The 14,017-nt window shown below is 50.8% G+C and overlaps 1 protein-coding gene across 2 annotated transcripts in view; it reads right to left on the bottom strand.

Moving 5' to 3' along the window:
• BAHD1 (bromo adjacent homology domain containing 1) overlaps nucleotides 1–14,017 on the bottom strand; it is a 32,441-nt gene that overhangs the window by 4,285 nt on the left and 14,139 nt on the right. Inside the window, exons 2-5 of one of the 2 annotated variants that reach the window (XM_041404100.1) lie at nucleotides 6,892–8,535; nucleotides 3,475–3,836; nucleotides 1,743–1,902; nucleotides 716–792 (exon numbers count right to left, since the gene is read on the bottom strand). In XM_041404100.1, coding sequence (XP_041260034.1) covers nucleotides 716–792; nucleotides 1,743–1,902; nucleotides 3,475–3,836; nucleotides 6,892–8,518 — 2,226 coding nt within the window. In that variant the 5' untranslated portion in view covers nucleotides 8,519–8,535. The remainder of the gene's footprint in view (nucleotides 1–715; nucleotides 793–1,742; nucleotides 1,903–3,474; nucleotides 3,837–6,891; nucleotides 8,536–14,017) is intronic. The other variant, XM_041404102.1, reaches the window with a different exon arrangement.

The following is a 14,017-nucleotide window of genomic DNA, read 5'->3' as shown; positions in this document are numbered from 1 at the left end:
AGTTAAAACCAGCTTGTTCTGTCACCCAACACAAGCCCATGCAAAGCAGAGCAAGGCGTGAAGTCACAGTGATTCACACGTTTTTCCTTTAAAAAGCAACTCCCTTGTCCTGGCACAGCATCCTCAAGCCAGACTTTAGTTCTCATAATAAATCTATGCAGGGCAAGGATGATGCATCCACGTTTCTGTACAAAACTAACACGTTTTTGGAGTTTAAGAAGCAGATTAAGGGATTTATTAAAAGGCAGCCCATGACACAGGCACTTCAGTTTCCTGCAAAATGGCAGCAGGAGCTTTTGCATCAGGCTCTGCAGTCCTGTAGGAATTAGAATTTGCTTTTGGAAAGGTGTCTGATCTTGATTCAGTATAAACTTGTTCTTAAGGTAACAGTCAAAATTACTTTTTACTTAACATGTGGAATTTTCTCAGATTAAAGGGACAAACATCAGCACTCAGCAGTTTCTGTTAAGAGCCTCCATGTAAGGAACTCAGCAGCTTTTTTAAGAGCCCAGATTTTCTCCACAGGACAATAAATCTGGGGGAAAAGCCTAGCTATAGGACACCACAACTCAACACATCTGGCAACAGCTGCATCACAGCCAAGAGCGCTCTGCTGTACTCAGCTTGAGGCCACCCAGGAATGCAGGGAGATGCTGGGGCAGTGCCCTCCTCCTGCAGGAGCTCAGAGAGCCCGGGATGCCCTGCCCCGACCTGCCTGGTGCATGCTGGGGTTGCGGCCTCCCTGAGTGTGCTCTGGTCTGTAATACCACAGGAGGCTCATCATCAGCTCCCCTGCAACAGCACAGATTAAAACAAGTCAAGCCTCAGCTTTCTCCGAGTGTTTTCCCACTCATTCCCGGCTTCCTCCTGCTGCTCCATCCCCTTCATTCCCACAGTGCTCAGGGAGAGGCAGCTGTGGCTGATAAATATTTCATGCTGAACTAGGTGTCCCTTTGTTACAGCAAGAAGCTGCATGGAATCGCTCATGTTGCCTTTCCACTACATCTTTGCCTCCTTCTACTCAGGTTACAAAATCCCAAGGAAGTCAGGCACAAAAAACTCCCCAACGATTCAAAAATTAAATGTTTTCACCTGCAAAAAAAATCCATTCAGCACACAAGCTGGAAAAGATGCTCATCCAAAGGTGAGAACTTGCAGCAACAATTCCCAGGTTCAGGGCAGAATTGCTGCTGCACTGACACAACCATAATGGGCCTCACCACACCTCAATTTATGTCTTTTACACAGATTTTTTGGGGTTTCTTTTCCCCCCTTTCAAGCATGACCTCTACTTTAAAGCATTTGGCTAGCATCCTTGGCTCAGGGATTGCCAGTCAGACACCAGATCTCACCATAACTCCCACCCCCAGCTCTACCGGGGTCCATGAGAGCTGCTGCAGAAGAGCCCTGTTCCCAACAGCTCCCAGACCAGATGTTGGATTGGAGCAAACAGCAGCTCCCCCGATGTCTGAGCAATGAAATAATACAGGAGAGGGCTGCTAAGAGGGGCACTTGGCAAATATTCTGTGCTTTCATATCCAGGAAGACTTCCATTTATCAGCCCCAGATGAGTGATTAAGGAGCATTTCAGTTCCTGGAACAATCCAAATGGAAGCCATGGCGCTCATCTCCTCTCCATCCCCCTGGTACCCTAACCAGCCTGCAGCTCTCCCTAGATCCATTCCTTCCCTGCTTCCAGCTCGCTCTGTCGAGCACACACACACACTCTCCTGGCATGGTACCTGTCTTGGGGTCCTCCCAGAGGGCAGAGATCTTGGCGACGTAGGGCATGGATTTCTTGCGGGGCCCCGATTTGAGGAGCACGGTGTCCCGCACGCGGATGATCTCCCCGTCCCTCTCCACAGCCTGGTAGCTCTTGCGCACGGCCGGCTCCGGCTCGTTCTGCACACACAGGAACCAAAACAACCCAGTCAACGGGCAAAGGGCGACTTCGTGGTTCTCCTCCATAGTGCTGGCAGTGAGGAGCAGCTCACCAGGGGGACAGCACATTTCAAAAAAGCCCTAATTGCTGAAATTAATAATCTGATTTCAAATTAAAACACACTCGCTCCTTCCATTCTGCACGCAAAACCACAATCTTCAAGAAAATCACCTTTCCACCCGCCTGCCTGGAGGCCTCCTTTTTCTTCCCATTCAAAGGCACCGAAAACTGTGTTTCTCTGATACAAACATGGTAAAAACCCAATAAAACATGAAATATTTGACAAAAGCAGGGCAAGGAGTGGCAGGGAGGCCGTGGCACAAAGCCTTCCTTAGCAGCACTGCCAATAACTCCTTTGTACCCTCTGACAGTACAAAATAATCACTTTTGGGAATATGAACCAGGCGTTTTTAGTTTGCTTTTGCTCTGAGTTTCATTTCAGAACGCCTGAGCAGGATGGTTTAACCTCCTGCCAGATCTCCCAGGCAGGATTGGAAGCATCTTAAGGAGATTAACGCCTCGCTGCTCCTTTGGGGTGTGACAGCCTGAGGGATGGATGCACAAGGCCAGTCCCTGGCCTTGACAGGCTTCATTCTGGCACAGTCCTTGGCACTTGGACACAGTCCCAAAAGCTAAAGCTCCAAAACCTGCCCTGGCTGCTGCTCTCAGCAGCCCGAGGTTGTGCCACCACACCAAGCAGCAGCACAGATCCTGCCTGGCCCTCCTTCCTCCTGACATCTACTGTACATCAGTGCCTTGTCCCACCTTCCCAGACACCCCGTGGGGCCCATTTCAAGCTCTTATGCCTTAATAAGATGAAGGATATTGCCTTCTCTCGCAATTGAAGTGGACTTGACTGGACCTAATTGAATTCTCTGGCAGGAAATCTCCCATCTTACAGGAACCAGTCTCTGCCCCTGCATGCAACAAATGGGAAAGTACAGACAGGAAATCCCTGGAGAAGCAACTGGCCGTGCCACCATGCAAGTTACAAGAAAGGGGATTTTAGGTGCTAGAAAAATTCCACCCGGGAGCCCGTATACTGTCTCAGTCCTCTGCATGCTGGGAGATCCTTGTAGGGCCACAGATATTGTGAGAGCCACCTTATGAGAGCTGCCTCTAGACGTGCCCCTTATAATTGAGGCTACAAAAACCCTCAGCTTCTCAGACAGGTTTGCCCTACTCAGGAGAAAGCAGCTGGAGGATGATCCCAGTAGGATGGACTCCCATGTGCCTCAGGTGCCACCCTTGTACATGCCGGAGCTGGGAGGATCCGTCACCTTTGAGCTGAGGCCAGCACAGGAGCAGCAGGTTCTCCTCCCCTCCCAAACCACACCGTGCAAGGTAACACCAGGACACACAACAGGGAACAGAGCCAGCAGAGCCTCTGCTCCCATCAGAATTTCACCGGGAGGTTCCACACAGCACTAGTGACCATCTCCAGCTGGAGAGGACCCCACAACTCCCAAGCCTTCACACCTGCAAGTTGACAGGCAGCTGTCCCCACCCAGCCCCAGCACTCAGACACCTACCACGACGTAGACAGCCTTCTCACAGGCTGTGCCCACGGGGATCCAGCCGTTGGTGGCTCTGCGCCGGCTGATCCGCTGCTGCTTGGGGTGGGAATGGCCCCCCGCCGCTTTGCTGTTGGAGGCGTGCAGGCAGCCCGGAGTATTCCGCAGCCCGGACTTGGAGCCGCTGGGAGGCTTGGAGCTCTGAGGACATTCCCGGGCCATGGTCTGAGGGTCAGAGTTGGGGGTCTGCAGGTGAGGAACGGGCTCTGCAGCCGGCGGCACGCTGGGCACAGGACATCCTGAGAGCGGGTGGGCAGGCGACGCGGGGTGTCCTGCCACCGGGATTGTGAGGTTCAGCTGGTCCAGAGACTTGCAGCCTTCTAAGGGAAGGGAAGAAATGAGTCTGGGATCTCATCTGGAACATAAAGCAACTACACAGCCGGGACTGTCCCACACCGTGGCCGCTTTTGCCCGAAATCCCCTTTATTGCATTATAGCTGTTAAAACTCTCCAGGCTGTGATTTTCATTTTGCACTGTCACTGGATTGTAAAAGCAAAGCCATTTCCGAGCTTGCGTGTTCCAGTGCTCCGCAGATGACACTGCACCAAACAAACCCATCTGAATCCCAAGTAATGCCAGCCAGGAATACACACAAGGCTGGCCAGTGTCCAAAGCAGTTCCAGCCTGTCAATATGTATAAAAGAAATAAAAGGCTTATAGAAACAATGAGAAGGATTAAATCACACTGCCGAAAGCAGCCAGCTTCTTTCAAAAAGCCAAATTCTACTAATCAGGGAAAATTGAGAGGATTCTCCAAATTAAGTCCAGAAAGATGAAACAAGGTGGAACACAACCACAAGATGCTGCATTCTCAGCAAATCTGTGTCCCTGAAGCAGACACAGGAACCTCAGCAGGTTGGAATTTGGCTGACGCTGCCTCTCAGAGCATCCCAGAAATACATTGTTCTGCTCAGGAGTCACAAACAAGTCCCAACCCAGGCCGATGGAAGAACCAGTTGTAATTATGCCCTATCAGCAGGAAAAGAGCTCCTGGACCAAGACATCATGCACCCCTGTTCCCTGAAAGGGAGACTGTGCTTCTTGGGGTTTCCAAAGCACAGGTCCAGTCAAGCTCCAGGAGATGCCTCAAACCAGAGCTTACAAATCTGAAGGGAAAATTCCACCCAAAGCCACACAGCTCCAGCCAAAGAACTGCTGGGACTCCTGCCTCCCCACCTTACCCTCCCTAAGGGCTGCAGCCAAGCCACTGTGGAGTTGTGAGTGCAAGGGATGCCCCAGATCATCCTCATCAATCAATCAATCAATCAATCAAATCAACCCCAAGTAGCAAACACCACAGAAACCCCCGAGAGTGCCTGGACATCAGGATGCAGGCACTGGTAGGCCAGGACACATGGAGCAAGGAATCACCTCTCAGGTATTTTGCTTACAAAAGCAGCTTTTAAGCTTGAGTTAGAGCAGGACAAAGCTTCACAAAAATCTCTACTGAATGTCAGAGCCGTGGTGCAGAACTGCTCTTGCTGGCACCCCTGGGATTCCTTCCTTGGTCACACACACTTCCAGCCTCTCCAACAGCACTGGCACTAAAGCAGCTCTCACAGCCTGTCCCAGCTCCTTTCCACCACTCTGCTTCCACAATGCCCAACCACAGCCCAGTCCCTGGATTTGTACCACACAGACACTGATATTTCAAACACCTGGAAGACACCAAATCAGAGAGATGTAACACACAGTATTCGACATGTCAGGCTGGATCCCTCTCTGATGGGAGCCTGCTGCTTGCAACCAATGTGCTCCTTCAGTTCACTAAAATGCCCCACTCTAGGGAAGGAAAATATTTCAGAGGTGCATAATTATATAAAAATCAATCCCTAAGCCTAAGGCCCCATCAATATTCTCTGAGACCTCCTTATATTCTTCGATCCACAAACCAAAATCTCAATGATTCTGCTGTTATAGGTTTTTAAATCCAAGCTCCCAGCAAGGAAATCACAGCAAGGGAGAGCTCAGTAGTGGGGTGACACACTAGCAAATACTCACTCCTGGAACTGCTGCTGCCCTTGCCAGCACCAGGAGAAATCACTGAATCCACAGGGAGGGCTGAGCTCTGGAAAATATTCTGTCTGCACTGCCTGCATCCTTCTGGCTGCACTAGCCGGCAAAAGCTGAGGAACAAAGTAGACTGGTATGACCTCGGGGCACTACACAGAAACTGTCAGGCACGAACACACTGCTGAGCTGGTTGTCTTGTGAGCATTCCCCTTTCAAGAGCTCTGAAGCCACCAGCAAGCCCTGTCTGGCTGCTGCCGTAGGAAGCAGCACCATGACAGCGGGGATATTTCGGGAAAACAGAAATTACACTTCAACCAAACGCTCCTGAGTTTCAGCAGCTTCCTACAACGGAAGATGACAAAGCCTCGCTTGAACCAAAACTCCATCCACCTACCTGAAAATCTGTTCTCAGAGGGTAAGTCATGCCAGCTCTTGGCTGGAACACGTGGTTAGTGGAAAGATCCCACACTGGCACTGCCAGCAGCTGGAGAGCAGCCTCCTCTGCAGACTGACTGTTTGCAGCACTGTCCAGCCTGGTGTCACACACAGTACTGGTGTCTGATAACCCCCACACAGCACTCCACTTTTAAATATTTAAAAAGGTATTTTTCAATGGCAGAGGCAAAGCTCCAAGATAAAGCAGGAAGTCTGAAAAGCAGGCGGGGACAGAGGAGAGCCAGGCAGGTAATGACGCTTCCATACCCCCTCACCCCTCCTCATTCCAGCGCTTCATTGTCAGACACAGAGAGCAAAGATGAGCTCAAGAATTCCCAAACTAACAGCGTGCCTGGCACTTAGACCACCACAGCAAAACTCCCTATGCAGCCCTGCCAGCTCTGATCTATCCATGGAATCCAAAAAGCCTGCAGCCCCCACGCTGGCACCACTAGAGCCTAACAGCAGAGGCAATGCCTGCTTCTCCACAGGCTCTGTGAGGATGCCTCAGCCCCCAGAGAGAGGCTTTGGGATGGGAGGAGTAACTCATCCCGGTGTGCTCCCGACCCTCCGCTCAGAGTGGCACAGCGGGATGGCGTGCAGGAACTGAACCCTGCTCGTTTTACACAGATCAAAGCTCAGCCTTAGCTCCAGCGTGACAAAGCGTGAGTCAACTTCTCGCTGCCAAAATGCTTTCACCGATTCTCTGCTTTCCGCACCAACAAGACCTTTCAGTGGGAAAAACCCTCCGGGCAAAAAACGGGGAAAGGGGAGGTGGAAGGCGGATCCCTTCCAAGCCGCAGCTCGGCTGTGGAGCTGAGAACTGCTCGCAGAGGGAACCAGCCTCCAGGCAAGCAGGCACCGCGCCGAGCCACCCTCTTCTCCCAGGAACGCCGGCCGGGATTTGCGTGCACTTTGCAACTTACCTGCTGCAAAAGGCATTTTGTAGGGGTAGCTGTTCCGTCCCGCATGCACGCTGCCGATCCTGCCCTCCGGCAGGTGCAGCACGCCGCAGACGCTGTAGCTGCTCACGGCTGCTCCCTCCCCGCAGCAGTACGGAGAGCTGCACCAGTGCAGGGGCTGGAAATGAGCACCTGATGGCAAGGAACCGGAAGATACCAGGAGCCCCTCGCAGGTCGCAGCCTGCGACAGCTCGTCCTTGGGATAAATGGAGCAGGGGGAATAGCCACTGTATCCACTTTGGCCATAATAAACATAAAACCCGTTCAACGGAGTCAGATCTGAGGATTCATAGAGACATCCACAATCCGCGTGATTCCCGGGCACAGGCAAGGGAGGGAACTGCTGCACGGGAAAGGAAGGCTGATGAAATTCCTGTTTGGGGGTTGGGGATTTCTCTCCAGGTCTTCCATACTCCGGCTTCATGGAAGCTTGTCCTCCCATGAGCAAAGGCAGTCTGTGGTAGAAGCCCTCTGTGCTGGCATAGGAGCCAGACAGCGACTCGCAGGGGACAGGCTCTGTCGTCCCGTAGAGCCTGGAAGAGTCCCGCTGCTCCCCTTTCCCAAGCGTGCCCAGGGTCTGGCCTTGCCAGCCGTGCTGCCCATCCATTTTTAAGCTAGACACTTCCTTCTTGGTTTTGACACAGTTCTTCCGTCCGGCTTTGGGCCATTTGAGTGTAGATTTTGAACAGTGGTTCTCGGACTTGCCCTCTCCGTCCGATTTACTCCTCTGTTTCAGGGGTTGGTCTTTCTCGTGGGTCAGCTTCAGGAAGGCCACGGCATTCAGACTGGCCAGTCTCTTTGGGGTGGGATGGTAGGAGATGGCACCATCCTCCCTCTTTGTCCCATCATCAAAGACCTCATCCAGCGAATGCTCACAGCTATTGCATTTCTGACCGGGCTCATGCCGGTTCTTTCCTTTCCCTGTTTTCACAGCCGTTTTTTCCAGGGCAGGCCAGTTGTCACTGGCTTTGCCTTGCAAGCCCTTGAGGGCACAGTCCCCAGCAGCCTTCCCAGAGTCCCTGCGGAAGCGCCTGCCGGATAACAAGCCATCGTCCCGTTCGAACAGCAGGTTGTTCACCGCCTCGGCGTTCAGCGAGGCCAGCCGGCGCTTCCTGGGCTCCGAGGGAGCAGGATCAAAGTCCTGCTCCGGCCCGGGATAAGTTACTGTGCACTTCTCCCCGGATGAGTCACTCTTGCCCGCTCCCACAGGCTGAACTTGTTCTGAGAACAAAGCAGATCCCAAACCCTCAACCCAGCTGGGAAGGTGCTTTTTTTTACAGCTCGGGGTCTGTTTGGACAGAGAGCCAGCCACGTCCTCCAGCCTGGTGAGGAGGACCTTGCAGGTCTTTTTGCTCACCGAGGGGAGCAGCCGCCTCCGCAGCGGGTACGTCTTTCGCACTTCACGCAAACTCTTGCTTTTGTTATTCCCTACAAACCCACTGGGACAGTTTGGAGCCTCCGAGGCATCTCCGTCCCGCTGCTCTGCGTTGGCCCTGTCCATCCTCCTGCTGCCTGTTGGCGACGAGGCCTGGCCAGCAGAACCAGCTGGGTGTTTCAGAAGGAAAAGTTGTTTTTTCCGGGCATGCGTCATAGGATCAATGTCCAATCCTGGGAACGAACGGGAGAAAACATCTATTAATATCGCTGAGAGGGTCCCATCTCCTCACAAAGCACCAACTGCCAATTAGGAAATATTTGGGGAAGCTTGTTTCTATACAGCAGAGTCTATTTGGGTGATGGCCAGTTAAGCCAATTAAGAGACAGGATGCAATTAGATGTGGTTTAATATTAAGCCATAGAACACGACAGTAATTAAAAGCAAGGTGGTGATGGCAAATGCCACAGCAGCTGGGGAAAGCTGGGTCCGGACAGAGCTGTCCACCCAGCTCCCTCTTCCACTGATGCTGTTCCTAACACCTTACAAATTCCCATCAAATCTCCAAAATCTGAAGGCTGGTCCAGGGCACAGAGCAGAAATAACCCCCAGCCTGTGACTGCCTGCATGTTGATACAGGCAGGCTGTTCCAGTTTCATTTTCTGAGACAATTAGGCAAAAGAAAAACAAAAAGTCCACCTACTCAGGTGAAAAGAAAACTTGGGCTATTAAGCAGAGACCTGCCAACATTAATAAACTAAATACATGCAAATCACTGTGCAGGTTGGAACCTGGCTGCCCACTGCTCTTGTCATTCCCTGTAGTTGTGTTTTATAAAAGTTGTGGGCATTGAACACCAAATGACAATGGGCAGAGAGGCCCCAAAGATACATTCGTGGCAGGAAAAAGAAGCCTGGGCTTCCCGAGTTATCCAGCATCCAATTTTTAATTAAGAAATTCTGCAGTCTACAGCTTGTAGGTCCAAGGCTGAGACAGAATATGGCTGGGTGATACATTAAAAATGTCAGTGTAAATGAGTGATAGTGGAATAGATTTAATGAAGTCTGTCTCTGAGCACCAGAAACAGCAGCAAAGGACAATTACTTTCATTCAATGGTATTTACAAAATGGTCAAATTCCATTTATTGGCAGCAAAGAGCTGATCTTTTTATCAGCATCCACCTAGGATGGGTTTGCTCTTCCCTGCAATCAGGATTCGGGCTGTAACTCCCCTCAATTGACACTGGTCTGCCACTTCTGAGGCTTTTAATTAAAGCTCCTACTGCTTTGGCAGTGATTAGAACAAAGCTCCCGAATTACAAGAACTGTTCATTTGATATGGTTTAATCAAGCTGATAATTAGATTATCTATTTGAAATAAGCCCAATGTGTTTTAATTGCCTTACTTATATATGCATTAACTAAGGGAAGTTCAGGAATTAAAACCCGCTGGGGTTTGCATGGTGCTTTTCTAGATGTCATCCTCTTGGCAATGTGTTTTTGGGGTGACTGAGTGCCTCCACCCCGTTAAACAGGGTAGATCCCATGGCTGGATGCCCCAGGAGGAGAGCTTGGTGGGGAACAAACACTTAGATATATGTCTACATTTTTCTTATTAGAAAATTGGGCTCTGGGAATTAGGAGGATCAAGTCAGACAGAATTTTCTTCAGAACTGAATTATTCTTGCACAAAAGGCTAAACTGACCACATGCAACCTCTGGAGTTTGGAAGAGGACTACAATTTAAAAAAATGGATCAGGCAGAGCAGGATTTGGCAGAGGCAGAACAGGTATCCTGCAGAACATGTCCTGGGGAGGACAACTCTTCCCAGGCTATATGGACCAGTGATTTCTTTGCAACTTTCATCCTATTTTTTACTGTCCCTACTGAGAGACTGAGCCTCTGGCAGAGGTGAAAATCCCCAAATAAAAAGCCATGGTTTGCCTTAAACCCAGCACGGCACCTTGCTCTTCTCAGGTTTCCACAGGCAGGAGCCTGACCCAGCCTACACCACACATCCTGGGGGATTTGTGCTCACATGAGCTGGAGTAACAGCTAAAAACTAGGTGCTGTAGCTGGGACTGTTCATGCCATAGATACTCTGAAGTTAGGAAAAGGCTGGGAGAGACTGAGGGAAGGGTGTGTAAGAGAACTAGGATTGCTCAGCCTGTAGAAGCTTTGAGGTGACCTAATTGTCCATTCCAGCAGCTGAAGGGGCCTACAGGAAAGTTGGAGAAGGGCTTTCAACAAAGGCCTGGAGTGACAGGACAAGGAGGAATGGCTCCACCCTGACAGAGAGCTGGGTTCAATGGCACATTAGGAATAAACTCCCTGTGAGGGTGGTGAGACCCTGACACAGGTTGCCCAAAGAGGCTGTGGCTGCCTCATCCCTGTCAGGGTCCAAGGCTAAGTTGGATGGGGCTTGGAGCAACCTTGGATAGTGGAAGGTGTCCCTGCCCTTGGCAGGGGGTGGAACTGTTTGAGCCTTAAGATCCCTTCCAAGCCAATCCATTCCAGGATTCTATGATTCAGTGCCAGCACCAATGGAACAAAACCTATCCTCAGTATGGACTACTCAGAGGTTTTTCCACGCCTCTGCAATCACCTGCACTGCACGGATTGCTTTGTGAGGGGGATGCTCCTGCTCCCAGCTCACCTGGGATAAAGCAATCCCTCCTCTTCCTTCAGCACAACACAGAGACAGAGCTTTTGAACGCAGCTCAAACTCAGCCCTCTGACAGGCAAAAGCATCATTCCTCAAAATTAGAGTCCTGCCGAGCTTCCTTCCAGAGAGTATTGTGCTCCTGCCAGCTGGGAAGGGAGAGTGGCAGAGCTCTTCATCCTCTCTCCACTTTTGTATTGCTTCACAAAGCACAGAAAAGCTGCCTGTGCCCAGAAGTCTCCAAGAAGGTGCGAGACAACGTGAAGAACTGAAAGATACTTAAATCAGAACCACCCCTTTACTGCTCGTGCCTGAGGAACTGGATTAATGGTGAGAAGACATTGAGGTGTTGGAAATTAAAAGCTCCAAGCAGCTCAGTCTATCCAGCTGCATCCAGAGTTCACCAAGCACTTCAAAGCTAGTTAGAATTGCTGCCTCCTTATCATACAATCACAGAATGGTTTGGACTGGAAGGGACCTTAAAGCTCATCCCATTCCAACTCCCCGCCATGGGCAGGGACATCTTCCCCTGGCTCAAGCTGCTCCAAACCCCATCCAATCTGGCCTTGAACACTTCCAGGGATGGAGCAGCCACAGCTTCTCTGGGCAGCTCATTCCTCAAATCAGACTAGTTCTGAAAAACCATCTTTCCAGCTGCAGAACCCAAACCAGATCAGAATAAAAAAAATTAAACCCACTTCTAGTTTCGTGCTAGAATAAAACCATTACCCAAACAGCAAACTCAGGAGAGAGTTGATGCCTCATTAGCAGGAAAAGAAGCAAGTGGGATAACAGCTGCATGTTCTGTAATCATGCAGCTGTAGCATCTGTCTCTCTCTCTCCAGCACTTGATTGCAAGTGAAATTAGAAGGAACTAGTCTGGGACTACCCCTTCAAGCCCCATTTCCTCTCCAGAGCTTCACTACGGAGACGCGCGCGTTCCAAGAGACGATGCCAAAAGCACAGAAATTGAAGCTTTTAAAGCTCCTAATCCATTTGGCACTTCAATAACACACAAAGAGTTACGACAACACCAATCCTCCTCTCCACGCACGGCACCGCTCCGATGACTCTCAGCCCCAACTACTTGAATCCTGTCTATCCATTTCCATTGGAACAGCTTCTGCTGTGACAACAGCCCTACAACTGTGAGTATCTGGAGGATTGGCTCCTTTCTCCCTGCTGCTTTTGCAGGCGAGTAATTCCCAGTGCTCTGAGAAACGTGCTGCATGCAAGAAGCCTTGCAGGAGCTTTGGGAAATCCGGATAAATCGCAGCAGCATCAGGTATCCCAGGCTGAGTTCCTTGATTGACATGCTCGTCCTGTGAGTGGAAACATCGCCTCCCTCTCAAACATTCAGGAAATCTGTAGCTGTTGGAAGCTACAATTTGTCTTCTCAGGGTCCAGTCCTGATTTTTCTCCTGAGATCCATTGAAAGCTCCATCATTCACATGCTCTGGAGGAAACTGTTTATACAGAGCTCATTAGGCTGCAGCAAGGGCTGGCTTCTCTCACTCATCAGCATAGCTCTGACCATTGTACCAGAGCAGGGTTAAGTGGAAGGGGTCCCTGGCCATGACAGGGGGATGGATCTTTAAGATCCCTTCCAATTCAGACCATTCCAGGATTCTATGATTCACTGCCAGCAGCTCCTGAAAAGACATGTGGACACGAAGCCTCCACAGCTTCCAAAAGACTCATAAAAAGGGATGTGGGGCAACTCTGGCACAGCCGAGAGGATCTCTGGGAGCTGTCCCGGACCAGGCTCTGCTTCACTCCCTGCTCCAACGCCCGTAATTATCCCCCCATTGCGAAAGCCTGTGTGTGCTCCAGCCACCCGGCTGGGAGTTCTGCAGCCCGTGTGTGGCCGTGATAAATCACAGACAACTGCAATGAGAGCCCGGGGCTTCACACCCCGAGTGCCAAATGTGTCCGACAGCAGCGGCACAGGGAGCGGATCCGGCTGGGCGCAGGCCTGACCCGCGCTGCCCGGAGCCAGAGCTGGGAACACCCCCGAGCAGCTCCCCGGCTGATTCCTTGGGAAGGTCTGGCTCAGCCTCAGTTATCTGGTTTCACATCTTGCCTAGTGGCAGTGCTCTGTCTGGGGAAGCCAAAATTACATTTCTCTGGCTGTTCTCACACTCTTCGCAGCCTCAGCAAGCAGCATTCTCAGGGAAGAGGAAAGGGGAAAAAATAGGGGAAAAAGAAAAGGGGGGGAAAAGAAGAGGGGGATAAAAAGAAGAGGGAAAGAAATGGGGAGTGAAAAAGTGGGGGGAAAATGGAAAAAGTGTGGGGAAATGGGGTGGGAAAAGAGGGGAGGAAATAAGGGGACAAGTGGGAAAACACCAGTGGAAATGAACAATGTAGAAGCATAGGGAAGAGTCACAGGATATTTCCTTAAAATCCACAACAGGGCAGGTTTGGGCAATTAACGCAACCACGGGAAAAGCACGTTCCTTCTCAAAGGCACCAGCTTTCCTTTCCCTTTTACTGGTGGTAAGAAGCTGTAACACCGTGTCAGCGACAGGCTGCCACCCAGCAAAATAGGCAGGAAATGACGAAGTGAAAAACGAGTGTGGGGACTGATAAGTGACCTCAGCAACTCCAACATCAGGCACCAAACCCCGACCAAGTTTGGAGCCCCAAAGTTTTGGGGTCTGGCACATATTTGCATTAAAGCAAACCTCAAGTTTCTGAAAGCAAAGCCTTCACTGAACACCCGTGATCAGCACTGGGAAAACCACTTCCTGTGGCCTTGAAGAACTGAAGATTTCCACCCCAAGAGCTGTCACAAGCCTTTTGCTTGTGACCCCAACATAAAGCAGCGTTGTTCTGTATGTCTGTGGAAGCTCTGCTGCCTCTTCTGCTCTTCACAGCCTTCCAAAATTGGCTTGAGTGGGGTCACAGCTCGAAAGGCAACAGCACGGCCACAGTTTCATACTCCCTCTGTGCAGAAGAGATGCAAAAGCTGTACCTACTCACAGGCAAAGCTATCCTTGCCTCCCCAAAACTCCAAACCCACTCCAAAGCCAGGAAAAAAATGGAAGCAGAG

This window comes from Onychostruthus taczanowskii, unplaced genomic scaffold (assembly GCF_017590055.1).
Source record: "Onychostruthus taczanowskii isolate IOZ18803 unplaced genomic scaffold, ASM1759005v1 scaffold208, whole genome shotgun sequence".
Taxonomy (NCBI): Eukaryota; Metazoa; Chordata; class Aves; order Passeriformes; family Passeridae; genus Onychostruthus; species Onychostruthus taczanowskii.
Note: the sequence above shows the minus strand (reverse complement) of the source record. Positions and strands in the feature narration are given on the sequence as shown.